The following is a 21,066-nucleotide window of genomic DNA, read 5'->3' on the forward strand; positions in this document are numbered from 1 at the left end:
GCTAAACATACAGAAAATTAAACGATATTTAGTAAAAAAACATTGGACATTGGTGAACATCAAATAGAAGCTTAAACATCGGTGAACATTGGTGAACATCACCAATGACTATAACAGCTTAACACGCGAACGAGTTATTGTGCGACAACAACACCGTAAAGACTCATCATGTCAATCGCTCAGATTTTTTAACGAAAACGTGGCTTTCTAGACGAGATCTTTAGTAAAAAGCATTTCTTTTTATTTGCAACAAAGTTTATAAGGATCTTAAGGCGAATAAAGCGAAGTAAACCTCACCAACGACTCTAACAGCTTAAGACGCGAACGAGTTATTGTGTGACAACAACACCGTAAAGACTCATCATGACAATCGGTCAGATTTTAAAGGAAACTTGGCTTTCTAGTCAAGATCTTTAGTAAAAAGCAATTCTTTTTATTTGCAACGAAGTTTATAAGGATCTCAAGGCGAATAAAGTAAAGTAAACACCACCAATGACTCTAACAGCTTCAAACACGAACGAGTTATTGTATGACAACAACACTGTAAAGACTCATCATGACAATCGGTCAGATTTTTTAACGAAAACTTGGCTTTCTAGACAAGATCTTTGGTAAAAAGTATTTCTTTTTATTTGCAACAAAGTTTATAAAGATCTTAAGGCGAATAAAGCGAAGTAAACCTCACCAACGACTCTAACAGCTTCAGACGCGAACGAGTTATTGTGTGACAATAACACCGTAAAGACTCATCATGTCAATCGCTCAGTTTTTTTTTAACGAAAACTTGGCTTTCTAGACAAGATCTTTAGTAAAAAGTATTTCTTTTTATTTGCAACAAAGTTTATAAGGATCTTAAGGCGAATAAAGCGAAGTAAACCTCACCAACGACTCTAACAGCTTCAGACGCGAACGAGATAATTATCGTGTGACAACAACATCGTAAAGACTCATCATGTCAATCGCTCAGTTTTTTTTTAACGAAAACTTGGCTTTCTAGACAAGATCTTGAGTAAAAAGCATTTATTTTTATTTGCAACAAAGTTTATAAGGATCTTAAGGCGAATAAAGCGAAGTAAACCTCACCAACGACTCTAACAGCTTCAGACGCGAACGAGTTATTGTGTGACAACAACACCGTAAAGACTCATCATGTCAATCGCTCAGTTTTTTTTAACGAAAACTTGGCTTTCTAGACAAGATCTTTAGTAAAAAGCGTTTCTTTTTATTTGCAACAAAGTTTATAAGGATCTTAAGGCGAATAAAGCGAAGTAAACCTCACCAATGACTCTAACAGCTTCAGACGCGAACGAGTTGTGTGACAACAACACCGTAAAAACTCATCATGTCAATCGCTCAGTTTTTTTCTCGAACTCGTTCGCGTCTGAAGCTGTTAGAGTCGTTGGTGAGGCTTACTTCGCTTTATTCGCCTTAAGATCCTTATAAACTTTGTTGCAAATAAAAATAATTGCATTTTACTAAAGATCTCGTCTAGAAAGCCAAGTTTTCGTTAAAAAATCTGAGCGATTGACAAGATGAGTCTTTACGGTGTTGTTGTCGCACAATAACTCGTTCGTTAGAGTCATTGGTGATGTTCACCAATGTTCACCGATGTTTAAGCTTCTGTTTGATGTTCACCAATGTTCGCCAGTGTTTTTTTACTAAATATCGTTTACTTCTCTGTATGTTTAACTTCTAATAAGTTGTATTGGATTGACGACCAACTCGCCGACGTCTCTACTCGATTTTATACGTCGGCGAGTTGGCGTCGGCGAGTTGGTCCGTCGGCGAGTTGACTGGTTACCGCAGCTAGAGGGGAGAATTAATAACCAGATCTTTGGAGTTAAATGGTTATCCCAGGAAACAAACCAACTCTTCATTGAATATAGGCAAGAATTGATTTTTAAATATTTATTATACAGATCTAAATAATTAATGGTATTTAATAAACATCTGATAATTCAGTTAATAAATCAATAACTCTAACCTAAATTATCTATGGAAATTTATATAAATCCTGTAACACAACTGCTTTTCTAGATATTTATATGATTCAGCAGACTGTATTCCATAAGAGACATTAAATACTTTCTTACACTTAAATAAATAATCTCAGATTGACCACTGACAATGACAATTGTTGAAAAGAGAATTCATGCTCCAGACATACTCACAATGAACACTTGCACCAACACATGAGTTGGAAATCTCAAAGATAATTACATACCCTTACTAACTGAGTTCCAGGTCTGTGCTGTAAGTTACAGACCAAATTTTTTCTGCTCAGATTTATAGCCAAAGCATGAAGTGTGTAGGCCATAAATTCAAGTGGGAAAATGGTGTTCCATAACTTACAGTATGGACCAAGAAAACTATTTATCAAGTCTGTTTTTGAATGGAGAGAGAAGACTTGAATTCAAACATAGCTTTGAATATGACCTGCTAAATTGACTAATCAGGGCTCAAGTACTACTTGAGAGATCTGATAAAAGGAAATGTCTTCCGACACTGATATGCACCAGTGCTTTGCTAATAGAAATACCATGTATTATATAATAAAAATACTGGCACTAAATGAATTTCATTTGCGGAATCATTGTATATAATTATTATGTTAATTTGAAACACCTCATATAAAACATCCATAAAAATCTTTGCAATTAATTCCAGAACCATTCCAGAAAGAAATGAATTTTTTTTCACAATACAAAATTAAAGCCTTGTATAGTGTATACAATATTCAATTAAGCATACATGGTATAGAAAGGATTTTTTCTGTCTTGTCAGGAGTGTGGGATGAAGAATAAAATTCTGATTGCCCATAAGGAATTGAACCTTAAACCTTCAGATTCAGTGCTCTGGTGCTTTACCACTAAGCCACAGAGCATTAAATCCGAAGATCTGAGGATCAATTCCTCATGGGGACTCAGAATTCTTTCTTATTCACCCCCACACTTGTGACAAGACACAAGGAACATCTTTCACCATTTCTTTACCAAGCTCAAAACCTTACCATGTTCCTTATTCAAAATTACATGGTATTACCTTTTAACTCCCATAAGTGACCAAGAGAGAATTTCTCTTGACAATATCAATACAATATCATCAATAGTTGATGAGAATGCCTGAAAATGTAGTAAAAATTCTAAGGAGAAATTCCTTTTTGGTCGTTCATGGGAGTGAAAGGATATAAAAACACCAAAGAATTCCAAGAAAAACTAATATTGTAAGATATGTTAACACTATAAATATAAATAGCCTATATGTAGCTGTACCCTCCCCCCCCCCCAAGGTGATGAGGGAACACCTAAGCAAACCTGACATTAATTGTTTTCCATGTTGTCACTCTTTTGCAAAAAAATATATTATGACTTTTGATTGGTTAACCCCTTTTGTTGATTCTTTCCTCAATTCTGATTGGCCAGAGTTAGTAATTTATTTTCATACTAACCAACAAGATGGTGAACAAAATGCTTTGGAGGTCAATTTTTCAGACGACAGCGATCTACGAAGAGGTTTTGAGGCAAGTTTGCGCAACTTTTTAAATAGAGACATTTCAAGAAGAAAGGAAAGGGAATTCCTTTGCTCCCGTTTCCCCTTAGGGGGAGGGTACTGCTACACGTAGGCTACAGTATAAAGCCCCATATCTCTCACCCATGACAGCTTATGGTACCCCTTTCATCACTCATGAGCTCATATCAGCCACATAGCCAGGAGAGACATCATCAACAACAAAATTTTCAACCACCAAGTCATCAGCTGGTTCCTTATTACTTGATGCTTCTTGGAGGTAGTGGTCACTGCAGCAATTGCTTCCAGGTAATTCTTCCCACAGAGTTTGCTCTTCAAACTGACAAGCCTTGGCAATCTGATAAGCAACATCAAGACTTTTCTGAGCTTCCTCAAACTGCCTTTTCTGGTAAAGCAGCTCTGTGTTGCAAACGTAGAAATGGAATTTAGTCTGCTCAGATAACTCATCCAAACGACCTGCCACCCATTCAAGATGTTTGTTTGACACATCAATCTTGTGTTGTGAACATGATCCCTCTGCGGTCTGTTTAAGCAACAATGAGGCTAGTCTTATGTACGAGCAACACAACTTGTCCAGGGCACTGTCAACAGTCAGGCAATTGGTAAATATTGCTGCAGCTTGTTCGAATTTGAACATTGCCTCTGAGATCAGTTTTAAAGCAAACTTAGGCATTTTCTGGGCAAAACTGGTCAAAATAAGTCCTTCTTGAAAGCACAGGTCTCCAGTGTCTTCACACACCTCCAAAGTTTGCAGCTTTTTCCTGGCAATTGTTAAACATTCCTCTGCATTTCCAAGATAGCCATCTTTTTCATGGACATATGACAAATACAAATAAGCTCGGCCTATCAGCAAGGTTTTGTTTTTGCATTTGGCTGTACTGTCAACTGCTTGCTTGAGAAGCTGTTTTGACTTTTCATAAAGCTTCTTGCGACAGGCTTCTTGACTTTGCTCAAGGAAAAGAACAACTCTCAGGTCATTATCACTGAGCCTTTCCAATGTTTGAGCAAAAAATTTGTCCAATTCCTTGAAATTAAGTTTCTGCCTCAAGTCTTTAAATTTAGTGACAATTCTCTTGTATTCTTGGTTCAGATACAGAGAGGGGAAAATTTTAGCGTCATTGATCAATCCATTTTTTTCTGAAGCAATCTTAAGAGAGGATCTCATGCAGGTGGAAATATCAAACTCTAAACTTGAAACCATTCCATCATCTTGAAACAATGGATCTGTGAGTAGTCTCTTTCCTATCAACTTTCTAGCAAACACAAAATCGATCTTAAGGGCAACAGTTATGCGAATTGTCGCATCTTTGCCAAAAAACCGAAACCAGAAACCAAGGCAGTTCTTAGCTGAGCCTTTCTTGTGTGTTGAAAGTGGTGAAAAACGACAAAAATCCTCTTGACACTCGTTTGATCTCGGCTGTTTGCCATTCAGTACAAGTTTGTTTACGGATAAGACTTGTAAAATGTACCTCAATCCACCAAAACATTTCTGATCGCTCTCGTCCAGAGTCTCGTAGTTAATCGGCAAACAGAGCTTTCCATTATGACTGCTGACTTTAAGACTAACGAAACAATCCTTCTTCGGGTCAGGAAATTTCAATTTTGAATTTCTGTTTACCACAGGCTCCAACGGTTTTGAGATCACACGAAGAGACGGTTTTTCTGCTCTTACTTGCTCTAACAGCTTTAGCACAGCTGATCTCGTGCGAAATACATGCGGCGAATCGTCGCAAGTAAAAGAATTATTGCGCGACATTTTAGTTGCATTCTTTCAGCGCGCTTTTCACCAACGAACAAAGAAACTGTCAACGATCCAGGCCAAACAAAACGTCCGCCATTGCGTTTGAAGTGTCCCACAATGCACTACAAATTTTGTTGCTATTCTTTATCAAGGCTAGGCTACCAAATGTATTGAACAAGATGGCGACTCAAGTTTGTGGAGACACTTCCGAGGCAACAGAGCTGTGCGCTACACAGCGTTTATATCTTAAACCTACGGCCAAACTTGGCATACATGTCACTTTACCAGAGATCAAGGTCGCTGGAGTGTCGATATCTAACTGGGAAGTAATGGAGAGGTTAAAATCGATGGTGGCACCAGACCAATTCAACGTGTTAAAAGTTGTTGAATCTTCGATGGAGTTCATTCGCTTTGAGGGAGAAACAGACACCAAAGGTTTAATTATAAAATTTATTTCAAAATTAGAAGGAAAATTTATAAAATTAAGCGGATTCGCAGAACCCCTCAAAGTTCGGGCAGCGGAACTGAAGGTGAAATTTCCTTCTGTGAACGATTGGAATTCTTTCTTCAGGGAAGCAGGGAACTTAGACGAGCGAAATCCAGGCGAAAGACCGGACACTATTGTTATCAAAGGATTACCATGTAAGTGGTTTGCAGACGATGATTCAAAGAGCAAACCAAGTGAAGATGTTTTGGCTTCTGTTTTTCGTCGTTTTGGCAAAATCCGATGCGTAGATATACCAATCTTGGATCCTTACAGACAGAAGTTGTCAAACAATGAATTTCAAACTTTTTACTTCGGCTCACACCTGCACTTTGATGCTTTTATTCAATACAATCAATACCAAGGGTTTTCAAATGCTATGGGAGCATTAAAAGGAATGAAATTAATGCACATTTCTGAAGAAGGACGTGCTGCCACTGCTAATATCCAAGTGGATTTCGACAGAACATGTCATTTGTCCGCCAAAAACATTAAAAAAAGAGAACAAGAGAGGCTGAAGTTGATTGAAATGGAAAGGAAAGAGGAAGAAAGGAAAAGAAGAGAAAAGGAGGAGGCAGAGAGACAGAAAGAAATGGAACGTCTGGAAGAAGAAAGAAAGGAGGCTGAACGGAAAAAAATTTTACAAGATGCAATCAGGAGAAAAGAAGAAAGGAAAAGGGCAAGGGAAGAAAAGAAAAGAAAAAAACGTGCAGAAAGGATCAGGAGGGAGATTGAACAGAAAGAAAGACAAAGGCAGTTGGAACGGGAAAGGGAACAGGAGAAAGCAGAACAAAAGATAGGTGCCAAGAGGCTACTTATGGAACTTCTTCAACGTGTGGCTGCAGTGAAAGAACAGGAAGAGGAAGACAGAAAAAAACTTGAAGAGGAAAGGAACAAGAGACTAAAAGAATTAGAAATGCTGAAACAAATGGAAGAGAAGAAGCGAAAACTTGAAGAGGAGGAGAGGAAACGGGAGGAAGAGGAGAAAAGAAAGAAAGAAAAACTTGAGGAACAAGAAAAAGAACTGAGAGATAAACTAATCCAAAATTTGAAAAAGATGGAACAACGAAGAGATCAGTTAAAGAAGGAGCTGTTGCAGAGACAAATAGCAAGCAGCACTGCTAAACTAACATCTTTTGTCAATGATACTAGTACTGGAAAATAAAGAAATATCTGGGACTGAGTGGTAAAATTTACTCAACTTAGGCATCTTGTAAGCATACTCTCTTTCTGGAGAAAAGGGAGTAAATTTTTAAAGAAACTGTGGTGCTGCATCCATGGGGAATATTGCAAGATAATTTGTCTTTTTTTAATTGAATTGATATGTTAATTGCCACTATCAAGAGTTTCTAAAGCTGATGTTTCAAGTAATAGCCCTTTGTTAGTCAGAGCTCTTTACAGTGGCCAATTTGCATTATCAACTCGTATGATAAAACCAAATTATCTTTGTTTGGAAATTGTGTTGGGAGGAAAGGCAATAATGGTTGAGCAGCATACTAAGCAGGACTGCTTGTTTCTCCTTTGTAAGCCTTGTCATTACTGCATTGATTCTTGAATAAAGAGCTCAGTTGTAGGCTTTTCCAGGGCAATACATTGTATGCCTGATGTTGTCTTGGGGTTCATGCAGCATCTTGAATTTTTGGAAAATTATCTAAATTAAAGAAGCAGTGGCCTAACGGTCAGTGCACTGGATTCTGAGTTGAGAGGTCTGGGTTTGAGACCTGGCCTGGTCACTATGTTGTGCCCTTTGGTAAGACACTAAACTCACACAGTTCCTCTCTCCACACAGGAGTAGAAATGGGTACTAGCAAATTGCCAGGGAAGTCTGACGAAATGCTGGAACACAAGGGTCCCATCCAGGGGGAAGTAATAATACTCGTGGTTTGTTTATGCTACATGGAAACTGGGATAAGCCAAGGCTGGGTGGGTCACTTGGCTTGAGTACAAATTTTCTAATTGCCAAATAGCCACTTAGAGAATGGCTGAGGTTTGAGTGCAGCTACAGTTCTTGCATGGAAAGGACCTGCTTGAGTAGCAAACTTTGCCCTCATAACTTTGCCCTTGAACTCCCAAGAACTTCTTGTTCATTCTTCTCTTTAGCTGCTACACATTTTCTTGTAAATTAGTTATGAGAATTTGGTGTTAGATCAGGATAACAACTTCTATCTGATAAGTTTCAGTATTCTCATTACCTGTTTGCTGGATAATGTATGGATATTATGAGGAGAAGTTTCATGTTAATCACCTCTGCGAGTTAAAGGGTAACCCTTTAACTCCCATGAGTGACCAAGAGAACATTTCTCCTTACAACATCAATACAATATCATGCATAGAAGTGATGAGAATAAAGTAAAATATCAAGTAGGGGATTATCAGTTGATCCAATACCAAACTCTCCAAATTGATATCATAAGAATTGTATATCAGACAGTAGAGAGAATTACTAACGAGATCTTGAGAGCTAAAATCTCCTTACTGTTTGCCAAATGATTCTCATTATGTTAGTATGGAGAATTTGGTATTAGATCAGTTAGTAATCCCATAATTGATATTTTACTTTATTCTCATCACTTCTCTGCTTCATATTGTATCAATATTGAGAGGAGAAATTCTGTCTTGGTCACTTAATGGATTTAAAGGGGTAAGGCTAGGCTGTTAAAATTGTAATGAGTTTAATTTAATCACAGGTTGGCTGTATGCAAGGAACACAGTTTTACATACCTGTCAAACCTGAATTAGGACCTATCTTACTTGAACAATGTGGCCCAAATGTTTTAGTCACAAACTTTTGCACTGTTGAGAACTTTAGCACATTAACCATTTACACCCCAACATCAGTATGCACATTCTGCATACTGTTATCTTTGTATTTCTCAAGGTGCTGACAATAAGAATTTGTTTACCAATCAAGAGCTTCATCAGTTGGTGACCATTTCCATTATTCTTGAAAAACCCTGTGTGATTGAGTATGATGTTGTAAACAGAAATTAGATGCTAATCACTCTTAAAGGGTTAAAGCCAGTGGCTTCTCTTTACTCAGGAAATATATAGAGAATGCTAATTTTTTTTTGGCGAAAATACTCGGCTATAAGCCGAACCCCCTACCTTGGTGAGAATTTACCTGTTCTCAGTTTAATTTGTTGGAAAAATCGCTTGGCTTATAGGTGAATAAATACGGTATCATATTAGTGTAAGGTGTAAAGGGTTGAAATGTAAATAAGCACAAACTAGGAGAATACTTAACCAAGTTACATGTTTATTTAACAAAAGTAAACCCACAGCGTTGAGCTAAGTTGTCTAGTACTTGCTCTACAAATTCTTTTGCCTGCTACATGTCTTCAAGGGTGGATTCTCCTTTCTATCCTTCTAGTATTCACAATGCACGTAAGATTTCTGCACTCACTTTACAGGACTGTCAAGTCCGCAAGACAAATACTAAGGTACCGTAATTAATTCATGTGCTTGAATCACCCACTTAAATATCACTGGAATTTAGTTACATGCAATAATTTATTGTTTCCGAGGCAGTAATCTGAAAATAATTGGTTGTTAACTTTAAAAAAATCCCAATGCATCCCTTTTTGCTCTAGTATTAATCTTACAAGAAATTGCTAACCCATTAACTCCCAAGATCTGGTAATTAATTCTCCCTGGTAGCTACTACACATTTCCTTGTAAATTAGTTATGAGAATTTGGTGTTAGTTCAAGATAACACCTACCTGACAAGTTTGTGTGTTCTCATGCATGCTTGCTGGCCAATCAGAGCAAAGGCAAATTTTACGAGAGGTTGATAAGAATTTGAGGAAAATCAGATAATATGTAAATAACCTAAAACCAATGAGAACAAAGCTGACCAAGATTGGTTTCATTCTAGCGTCTAATAATTTTTTGACACAAGTTTTCCAGGCTTTTGACACTCAACTGAAAATTTCCTGAACCATTGAAAGAAATACAATGAAATTTTGTAAATTAAGCTGCCAAGTTTCTTTTTCTAATCTCCAGTTTTTACTGATGTGAGAGACTCATGTTACAATGATGATGTGGGATGACAACCACTCATGTAAGACAGATGGACAGTGAAGAACAATTCCAGTTTAGCTACTGGGACTTCTTGCCATCATCCTGTCTCTCAAAAAATTCTCTCTATATCTCCCATTTGTAACAAGCACATCCCTATGTACTTGTCCCTAGCATGATCTGTTCTTTCAAGATGTGAAGAACACAACCTTTTACCTCTTGAAACATGTTGTGTCCAAGTAGACTCACTCACACCCAAATGGGAGCTGGTGTAGGTTGCAATAGTAAATGTATTTTAAAACATAACAATACTAATATCTTTAAAGTAATCATTTTTTTTTGGTCATTATTGGTTGATCTATGCATTCACCTGTCCTTATCTTCAAGTGTTAACATTCACTGGCCAGTATGAAGGAGAAGACAAATAACTTATTATTATTTCAGACTGGGGAATGAAAAGCCAGAGTAAAATCTATTTAAAAGTGACTAACACCATGCAAAACACAGATAAATGTCAGTATCTGCACACATACCCCTCCCATAGCCCAATAACAGTCAATTTATAGAAAGTTTGGGTTAATATTGAGTTAGGGTTAAAATTGAGTCTAGGAGGGGGTAGGTGCACAGCTGCTCAGATACTGACCTCGATCCCAAAACACATTCATGAACAATTTCAATAACTAGCAAAGTATCACTTGACTGTTAAAAATAAATGTCAAATTCCTGAACATGCCTCTGTACATTGGATAATTTCTCTTTCGTATAACTACTGGGCTATATGTTCACTGACACAGTTTCCTCATGCAACTTTTCTCTTTTCACATCCTTCGAAATTCCTAGAGAGTTCTTCTTCAATCTTCTATTGTTCTTTCTTATCTCCTTTTCCATCTTCTTCCTCTGTTTCTGATTCATCATACTGTTGGGGTTTTTCGCCTGGTTTCAGCAGGCGTCCAACCATGTCATACTTCTCCAAAAATTGTGTTTCCCATTCCCGCAAGGAATCCATCTGCATGCTGTTAAGGTCTGACAAATCGTCATACTCAGTTTTGACAGCATCATTTCCGACTGAAAAAGTTGCCAGACCTCTACTTGCATCATGTCCGCCAAAGACACTGTAAGGACCCCCTGTAAGATTGCAAGGGAATTACAATTAAGTATTATTTAAGTTTTTTTTTTTTAAGTTTTCATGAATGTATTTTGAAAGACAATTTTCTGTTTCCCTTCTTCTTGGTATGTTTTCATTTTTTAATTCGTGTGCAACATGGTGATCTGATTAATTAGCCTGTCATATTCAGAGAACTTGAACCTGACAATGAGGTTTATGACAAAATTTCCTAGAAACCTATATTTTTTTGGAGTTTAGTTAAAGTCTTTTGAGCTTTTAGTACTGGAAAATTTCCACTTTTGGTTGGAATTAGCTTAATTCAAAGCCAAATGTTGTATTTAAATTGATATGACTGGAACATCCTTATTTACCCAGTTTGGACTCAAGCATTTTAATCAGAAAATAAATTTTTATTTAATAAGTTTCTTCTTCCAATTTTATAGGGACCAGGTTCAGAATGACAAGTTCTAAATAATGTTAATGTTTGTGAGCAAGCTGAGACCTATAAAGAGTTGCCCAAGCAAGAAAACAATAGAATTGCCAATTCATGGCTCATGCTCTTTGGGCTTGGGCCATAAATCCGAGTGGAAAAAGTTGGTCCATAACTTGCAGTAAGAACTGAAAAAACAGTATCTATTCCTTACTTTTCATTAGATCAATTCTGTTATAAGAGTAGGCTGCTAATTTTTACATGCATTGTTCTTTTAAATCATATCTAGTGAAAAATTTTTGAAGGAAGGCAAAATATGGTAATCCAGTTACAACATTCAGTTTACACGCAATAGCTCCAGCAGCTAGCAAACCTCTGCCTTGATACTTATCACTAAAAGTAAAGCTCAAACTGTCAAGTAATACTCATCCAAACAGTTATTTTAATCAAAAGACCATGATTGTGGCCCCAATCAGACCTCAATTATGAAAACTTCAAGACTGTGAGAGCCACATTTCAACTAGCAGGGTATTCAGGACTTCATGAAAGGGGTGAGTATCTGAGGAAACTGAGGTGCTGCATTGGTGGAGGGTATTACAAGATAATTTGGATTTATAAACAGAGTAGACAATGTAAATTGGCCAACATAAAGAGTTTCCTAACTTGATGTTTCAGATGCTAGCCCATTGTCAGAGCAAAAGACGAAAGGCTGAAAATCAAAACTTCAGCCTTAAACTCTTTATTCTGGACTTAAACCACACTGCTGCTTATATTAATAACATGAACATTCTTTCAAGGTGCTTTCTAGGTCTTGAAGCATTTACTGACAAAAACACTATCAAAAAATGACTGCATAGTCATGCAAAATAAACCACTCATAGCAGAAAACATATTTTTTTTAATGAAAAACGAGATCACGACTGTGCCCTTGCCAAGACCTGACCTTGTAACAGAAGATATCTAGTAACCTTGAATGACACAATTTTAAAAACACGCCATATAGCATTGAGAGCATAACAATAGAATATTGAGAGCATAAAATCCGTTAGCTTATATCCGCTCGACTATTAATTTCTCCTCACATCCCAAGTGGTTTGAATTACAAGAAAGTTATACTGTGCTTCGATCCAACACAATTTTGATGTGATTTTTCATCGTGACTGTAAAATTGAATCTGATGCGCTTGAACCAGTCACTTTTAACATACAAACAGGAAAAGTCACATAGTTGCAGAGATCCATTAGATACGCTAGCACGAAACAGTCCTAAGAATGAACGTTTTTAATACCCTAACAATAATTTAAATAACAATGCATTCAAAAGCAAACAAAAGACGAAACTTAAGAGAGAGCGCCAATTTTGAGCACGTTGGGTTTAGTGTTTTGTACTTAAAAAACATGGCCGTGAAATTCAGTTTGCCAATGATTAAGGAGATAAGTTATTTTCAGTGAAAAGCAAAGCCGTCTGGCTAGATGACGCCCGCAAAGTAAGAATCTGAAACGGGAATCCTGCCATCAGTTTGCAAGAACCGTTTGCAAGTTTCGTCTTCCTGATCACCCAGACAGGATTTCGCAATTTCTTCAACATCGCGTCATGAAAGATTCTGCATTTTTTTTAACTAGAAATAGAGAACACTGAGTACCCCAACCAAGTAACCCCTGCAACTTGAAATTTTCCGACAAGAAAACATCGTTTACTGCAAACTAATCAAATCGTACACAAAACGATCGATAGCAAACTTCTTTCAAATATTTCTGGTACATTTCTAGGTATTTCAATAACACAAATCATTTTTGAGACTAACCTGGACCGTAGAAGTCTTTTCCTCGAGTGACATCAAAAACTTTGCCGTTGACAGCCAGCAAGACACGCTTTTGCTTCACCCCATCGTATTCTACCAACTCTTCAGGAGTGAAGTCTCGTTTCTTCATAGGTTCGAGAGGTTTTTCACGAGGAGGGGGAGGCGGTTTCCTAAATCTAGATTGCACAATTTTTCGAATAATTATTACAATAACAAGCAATCCAATGATTTGCACAGGGGAAGAAAGAGATTTAATAAAGTTTAACACCGATGACACGACCTTGTCGAGGTCCATTTTGAAAAAATCCCTACGTAGAGCGCGTCACAGATAAAAAGCCTAGGGATTGTGGGTAATTGTGGTCACATGTTGTAAGCGTGTCTCCTCTTGAAATCAGAGAAAAAAAGTGTACGTGTTGAAACAGAGATCTAAATTACTGGTGCGCCGAATCGAACGTTGTATTTATTGTCAGAAACAAAGAGCCGGAAATAACTTTTTTAAGGAGCAGCGCATGACCTGATTTGACTAAAAAGGTATAAATTGCCTTGGGCTAAAGCAACTATCTGCTCGTTCCGAAATATTAATCAGTAAAGGATGGCCCACACAAGAGCAAGTGTAGTATTTTAGTACAAAACATGTTGTGGCAAGATGTTCCGACTGAAAAACTTTCTTGCAAAAGTTTTGACAAGTATGAACGCTCTGTGATTGTGCTCCCGTTACATAAGAGAATTTAAAACGTCCACGAACAAAGTCCCTGCCCTATCCATGTTGGGTGGATTTCCCGGGCAAAAACCTCCGGCCTCTGCAGACTCTCTGATCTTCCTGACATTCTCAGAGACCGGTTGTTATTTCCCGCCTGGGAGGGAGGGGGCGCCAGTGGATTTTTTTCATGTCACGATGTAATTTTCCTTATCCCAGGCTCTGTAATATTCCTATTCCCCACCACCACCCCCAACCCTCTCATTGGAAGCTAATTGCCAGTCAGTCTCTTCTTCATACAGCGTTGGCGATGACTAATCTCCCCTCTGTTCCCCTGAAAACAATGTGATCCCCCAAAATACTCCCCCCCTGGTCAGGCGATATATAATGACTTTTTCATTAAGCTCATTGACATATATTCAAATATCTCTGATGAGTAAGCGACGAAGTTCATTCATGGTTGCCCAGCATGGCAGTGCTTCTGACTTTTCATCCAAAGAAGGAAATCACTCGCGAACTCCCCTTTGCCCTCATGGCAGGAGTGCCCGGCGTATGTTGTCCTTCCCTCTCGGATGATGGGATGGGATGGATTCAGGCCTGTACGGGGTTTGAACCCACGACCTCTGCGATACCGGTGCAGTATACAGTTGGCTTGTTAGCTCAGTAGCACCAACTGAGCTAACAAGCCAACTGGGAGCTAGTTACAGGCGTGTATTTTTTTTTCAGGCCTTATTTTCACTACTCCTCAAGTAGTGTTCATTACTGCTAAGATCGCTTTCATATTCGCGTCTTTATCTGCAGTTCACCTTTATGATTTTCATATATTCACAGTTAACTTAATATCTTTAATTAGGTAAAATTGTGCCTAGAAAATTTCATTCTGTGATTATACGATTTAAGTTACAAAAAAAAAAAGTTCCCCGCTCTTACTTAGTGTGGAAGACACAGTTGACGTAAAACAATCGAGAAAAAAAAGACACAAGAACGAGGAAAACAATGAAAACAATATGTTTATAAGGTGGTGTTCTATTTAAGTTTAAAAATAGTACGTTTACAGAAATACAGTTAAAGGTTATTGCGTAATAACATTTTACAACAAGAGCAGACGGTTTATTTATGGAGAACAAGGATCGACCTTTCGCATGTAGCGCTTTCTTCCATAAATTAACTGGAAACTGTACTTAATTTTCAAATCACACTGGTGGGAAGGTCTCAATGGGGTGACGGCTTTTAAAATTTTGTCCATTTTACGGCTGATGGTTACGTTTATTTCTTTCTGTTATGGTTAACAAAAAAATATTTAACCCTTTACACCCTAACATAAGTATGCATATTCTCCCTACTTTTCTTCATACATTTCCAAAGAGGCTGACAAGGAGAATTTGTTTAACTGTCAAGAGCAGCTTTAGTTGGTGATCACCTCTTCTATTCTCATAACTTTCATGTTTGATTCAGGGGTGATATGGTAAGGAGAAATTAGATGCTAGTCACTTTTAAGAGTTAACGTTTTATAATTGGTCAATTTTTACGCCTAACGGCTAAATTTTTTTATTTGGGCTGTTTTTCGATTGACGGCTTACCCTCCTAGGATCCTCTGGCAGCTAGAATGACTTCTTTCAAGTTGTGAAACTAAAGCGACAGTAAAAGTATCACCAGCTGCACAAAACAATTGAATAAATAGGGTAAGTTTCTCAAGGAACTGTGGTGCTGCATCGGTGGGAGAGTGTAACAGGGTAATTTGGTATCATCAAATGAGTCTATAACGTAAATTGGCCACCGTAAAGAATTTCAAAGCTGGCGTTTCGAGCGTGAGCCTTTCGTCAGAGCAAATTTACCCTGTAAAAACATTGTTTTGGTGAGACCTCAGTACAAGCGGGAAAAAAAAGAAAAAACCAATCATGGTACCAAATAGGTAATTCTAGAGATTCCAGAAGGAATTAGCGAAAGATTGGTATTAAGTCTCTAGGGCCGGTTAAGACCAAAAACTATTCTTTAGCTTTTTGATTAAAAGTACCTCCAAAGAAAGTATAGATTGTACTTTAAAATAACTCGATATTAGAACTTATATGGATTTCCATTCGCATTTAAATTAAGTCATACCGAAAACCAATCGCTGAACTGCTGCTTCTAAATATGTTATCTTAGGCATTTAGCAAGCTGGTTGGTTTTTCCTTGAGCTTTCATTTTCTTTTAAAAGTATTTTACTTTCTTCTGACGGATTGGCCTTCGCAATAAATTTGGTTTCGTTTGCGACATTCACTAGAAAAGCGCTCTAAGCCGTACGGCTAAGTCCTCGTATTTTCGCAGAAAGGAGTTTTGGGAGAGATTTAGATTTAACAAGCCCAATCGTAACTCATATTAATAGCAGTGCATAAAGTATGGGAGTCCTTGTTTCGTCTCATGGAGTTTATATTATTGGAAAGCAAATCAAACATTTAGAGCCTTACACAAAGTCGTAAAATGTGTCACCATGGTTTCCGCTAGGCACTGCATCATGCGCAATCCCAGATCTCGCACAGATGTTAAATGTGTATGGCCTGGGTAACGTGCGCTTGACGTCATAAAGGACAACGGCTGAAGAAAAAAAAGTTGAAAGCCCAGGCATTCGTAGGAGTTCCAAAAAGCGCAAAAGCGCGCAAAATCAAATGCAGTCTGAAAAAGTTTTTAACCGGTTAATCTTAGCTCACCTTTGTCTTCTCTTTCAAGCATTGCTGAATCTCATTTCTGACCCTGTCAAGTTTCAATTCTTTGCGAAAAATCGGCCTAAGTTACTCAAGCAACGGCATCAGGGAAATGACGGGTCTGGTAACGTGCGTCAATTTTATACCTTAAGCCACTATGACGTCATCACGCGCGCGCTAAAGGCGTGCTGAAACCTAAAATGAATGACACTGATTGGTTGACGAGATAATGTCACATGCTGATCACATGATAATCTCCACTGAGATCCACTGTTTATTGGCCACATGGTTATGATCCTGTGATAAACCAGTGGAATTTAAAGGTTATCTTTGGAGCTCGTGAAACAACTCGCCTAAAATTCTTTTTATCACTAACATAATTACAAAAGTGTAGAAAATCTCTTTCGTTTTTTAAATTTTAAGTAACAATTTTCCCTCCCTCTTCCCACTTTGTGTGCACGGTGCACGTGATTTCACAAATTAGCCAATCACGTCTAAGAACTCTAACCTCGACAATAAAAAAACTGACGTGAAAATTTTTCGTGTATTTTTTCTTGTTTATTTTCGCAGAATTTAAGTTGCTTATTTCTGAGCTTTCGTTCACGAAACTTTGTCACCCTTTTGTTTGGAATTTTAAGAAGATTCGAGGTTTTTATTTTAGCCAAATTTTGTGGTTCTTTTAATAAGTTTAATATATTGTTGGACTAGTTGGAATCTAGCCTCTTTTTTCGTAAATGGATTTTTTTAAAAAATGAGGTTTTTAAATTCTGGTTTAAATGATTAAACTTTTGAATGAAATTGAAAATCATATGATAAAATTTGTTGAGTTAAATTGATTCTTTCGTTTGTATTCGTTCGCCCATCCATCTAATTTTTCAACCGTCCATTTATCTATCCTTTTTTTAATTTTCTTCCTCTTCAATTTGCGTTTTAAGTAACAATCATATCTTCACATTATTGCGTCTTCTCCAATGGTTTCTCTCTTTCATATCTTTAGTATAACTTCAGGGACGTAGAAAATTTTTGTTTTTCTCTTTTATTTCGCGAAGCATGCGCTGTAGAGAAAGTTAATCGAGCTCTAATGACACGAATTTGAACCATCGCGATTACTGATTCTGCCAGTAACTCGGAAATGTCATCTCCAACGTTTTCCAGAGAGAAAATGGAAAAAGCATTGAGTACCTGGAAATTAATTAGCACTCCAAGCTGAGATCCTTTTTTTAGTCGCCATGCATGGGGAAGAGAAAAACACTTTGACCACTTAACTTGTTGCGGTATTTGGCAGTCATTAAGCAACCATTTTATTTCTTAGTGGCCTTTACGGTTTAATCTTAACCCTTGGCACCCTAACATCAGTATGTATTTTCTTCATACTGTTCTCTGTACATTTCCCTGAGGTACTGACAAGGAGAAGCTGTGTAACAATCGAGAGTTTCTTAAGTTTGGGATCATTTCTTTGATTCCTATGACCTGAATGTTTGACTTAGGAGAAATTAGATGCTTGTCACCCGTAAGGATCAAAGGGTTAAAGCATGGTTACCATACAGTGCTATCAATGATTTGTCATTTTCGTTGTAAAAATTGCCACAAAAGCATAATTCAGGATACAAGGATGTAAGGATGCAAGGCCGCATCATGGTGACTTTGAAGAAAATTCAGCTTGGAGCCCTAGTGTTCATGTACTTTTTTGAGGAGATGGTTAGTTAGACGGTTTATGCCGGCCAATCCCGATCCCGATCATACAATGTTGTCCTAGTCGATTTCCTATACCTAGGAGGGCCATTTCGGTTGGTGATGATTTTCTCAACCAGCATTGATCTGTTGAAGTCTTTGGACACCGTAAGGCGTATGTTGATCTATTTTCATCAAAATGATGATATCGTACATTTTAGAAGTTTTCCAAGTATTGTTCGAATAGCGTACGCTCTAGACATGGTAATGACTTCCTTCCGTTAAAATTCGATCACGGACAAACGTATAAGTACAAACAGGTCATGCAGTATCAAAGAAACGAATAACAATGTCAACAAGTGCATAAAACACAAAAGGTGACGGCAATCTCATAGTTCCATAACAAGGGAGATAAAGAAGAATTGACTGAACACAATTCTGCTGTTGAAACGAATACTTCTTCAGAAGCGGGAACCTCTTCTGAGGTGAAAATCAGCCTCTCTTTCCAAAGATGGAATGTCACCATCATCACTCGGGGAATCGTGCTCAAATATTCCATCTTCCTCTTCGTCTCGTTTCCCGCTGTTTTCTTGTTGCTCCTCGAAGTACTACTGTTGGATGGCCGTCAGGATCACGGCACGTTCGGGTACAGGATACCAAGAATTTGGATCTGTAATATAGCACACCACCCGATGGGTTGCCCTCTTTACGCCTTCTTTGGTTGCACTTCCAAAGTTTCTTTGGTAATTTAACACCGTGAACAGTTTATCTTTGTGATGCACAACCGAGTGAATATTCTTCACGTCTAGTGTAATGCAACTCAGCATGTCAACAGCGTCATATCGGTATAATTCTGAAATTTGCTACTTTCTTAAGCATTTCAATGGACACAGCAGTCTTACATGTCACGTTACCCTGTGAGCCATTTAGGGTAAATTGGCAACTTACCCTGTGAGCCATTTAGGGTAAATTGGCAACTTCGCTACTGATATAATTGTCATTCTCGCGCAATAACTGAAGATTGTCGCTGAACAGCCCGGCCACCACTTTAATGCTAGGGAGCATCTGCGCCTGGTGCTTTTCATGGACTGAGGAGATCAATTCCTTCATAAATTCTCGACATCGGCCGCCGGCTGCCTGACATCGAACATCCCAGTTCTCGGTTCGTTTAAGTGATTATTTCCCGAATCCCGCTCCTCAAAATTGCCGATTCCCGTTCATAACAGCAATCCCGCACCTCGCGCTCCCCTCTTGCTTTAAATTCCCGGATCCCAGTCTTTAAATACGCCCAATTCCGGATCCCGAAAAACCTATTGGGGACCCCCGCGAAAGGACCCTGGTGGCGGCTGGTCACGTGTCTTCCTGGAGGTAGGAAGGGAGAGGACCTTGGGAACGAATAGGAAGTTAATTTATTGCCAGAGGTGAAAATCTCATCCCCCTCATGATGCCACCTATTTCAACAGAACAGATTGCCACAGATTGCCTTACCAATCGCAAAGTGGAGAGAAGAATAAATTTCAGATAAAACTGGTGGCTTGCGTAGTCTTGCCGAGAATATTTTTCTATATTTGTTTCACTATCAGGTGACCTCGGCATTTAATTTGTCATCTGTGATTTTCCAGTCACTTCTGTAGCTAAGTTGGACTTTGAGACTCATCATTGAACTGAATAGCGTTTCTCATATTTGATTCCGCAGCATACATCATGGGCGATGTAATAAGGAGAACTCTGTGAGAGTCGCCTATTCCATGTTTTGTTTCTGCCAATAACAAAAACAATCAGACAAAAAATCAAAGGAATAAACATGTTTAAAAATACATTCTTGATATTGCTGATCGGTTCGCCTGTGTGCACTTGTACGCATGGTCGCCACCCCTTGAGCTAAATAATCGTGGGCTCCCATAAAGGAAGTAAAGATACTGAACTATATGATATGATATTACTTCCATGTCAGCTTTGCTACTAATCTTGGACCAAATTGGGTATCATTTTTCTCTCTCGTGTGACGTTAGAAAAGTTGTGTACATCATGTGCTTAAATCTCTAGACAGCCAATAAAGGTCAGGTGATAAAACCACGATATTACCATAACAAGCAAATCAAGTTAATTTCAGGTGACGACAGGATGAACACCGTCCACCTCTCGTATTGCATGCGCCTACATCACGCGATTTCTCAGTTCGCTGGGATTTGATCCACTCCTTTTGCTGATGATATATCCACTACATTATCCCCTCCCCTCCCCTCCAACAACTTGGTCGACTGTCGTTGTTCAACAGTGAAGCAGGAGTCAACATGGTAGATTTAATAATAATGACCCGATGACTAGGGAGTGTTTTGATTTAAGCTATGGTTGGAATTATTTGAAATCCAACCCGATTAGATTTCTCATCCTGTACTAACTGCAGATAGGCAAAGAGCCGAGCATAGGATTGGCTCGCTGGGGGCACATTGACCTTAATTTGGGCTCATCAATCATCGACCAAATCAGCATCTCTAAACTTTTGATAGAATTAGTCCTCAAATACGCGGCCGCGGTAGCCTGGTAATGCAAAACAAGGGTAATTCAACGGAAATAGATTTTTCAGCATTTTTTGCGGCAGTACGTTGACTAGAAAAAGTAAATATCTAGTGTTTTAAACTACTACAACGACTTTATTTTATAATAGTTACCAAAATGAACCTAGTGTAAGCCACTCAAAAGTTGCGATGATCAAAAAATTTCAATGTTTGGACTTTAAAACTACAAAGGGGGGTCTCAAAGCTTTGTAAAAGGGCCTATTGTTCTATTTCCGATGAGTGTAGGAAATTTCAAGAAAGCTGGCTTACCACTGAATGCACTTGCATGATCAGCCAAGCCAGATACGTGACTTTCGTAAAATAGGAAAACAATAGACGAAGAGATGCACTT

General features: G+C 38.2%; 3 protein-coding genes across 3 annotated transcripts; 1 reads left to right on the forward strand and 2 right to left on the reverse strand.

Annotated features, from left to right (window-relative positions):
* Window positions 1–1,808: 1,808 nt before the first annotated feature.
* LOC131787410 (uncharacterized) lies at window positions 1,809–5,364 on the reverse strand. Its single transcript, XM_059104524.2, has one exon. The coding sequence runs from the start codon at window positions 5,282–5,284 to the stop codon at window positions 3,683–3,685; it is 1,602 nt and encodes a 533-aa protein (XP_058960507.2). The 5' UTR covers window positions 5,285–5,364; the 3' UTR covers window positions 1,809–3,682.
* An 84-nt stretch (window positions 5,365–5,448) lies between these two features.
* LOC131787400 (A-kinase anchor protein 17A) lies at window positions 5,449–7,332 on the forward strand. Its single transcript, XM_059104517.2, has one exon. The coding sequence runs from the start codon at window positions 5,449–5,451 to the stop codon at window positions 6,916–6,918; it is 1,470 nt and encodes a 489-aa protein (XP_058960500.2). The 3' UTR covers window positions 6,919–7,332.
* A 1,657-nt stretch (window positions 7,333–8,989) lies between these two features.
* On the reverse strand, window positions 8,990–13,430 carry LOC131787320 (membrane-associated progesterone receptor component 2-like). Its single transcript, XM_059104433.2, has 2 exons — window positions 13,111–13,430; window positions 8,990–10,896 (listed from the first exon to the last, which is right to left on the reverse strand). Exons 1-2 carry the CDS (start codon window positions 13,400–13,402, stop codon window positions 10,631–10,633), a joined length of 558 nt encoding a protein of 185 aa, XP_058960416.1. The 5' UTR covers window positions 13,403–13,430; the 3' UTR covers window positions 8,990–10,630.
* Between the last annotated feature and the right edge of the window lie 7,636 nt (window positions 13,431–21,066).

This window comes from Pocillopora verrucosa, chromosome 14, assembly GCF_036669915.1.
Source record: "Pocillopora verrucosa isolate sample1 chromosome 14, ASM3666991v2, whole genome shotgun sequence".
Classification (NCBI taxonomy): Eukaryota; Metazoa; Cnidaria; class Anthozoa; order Scleractinia; family Pocilloporidae; genus Pocillopora; species Pocillopora verrucosa.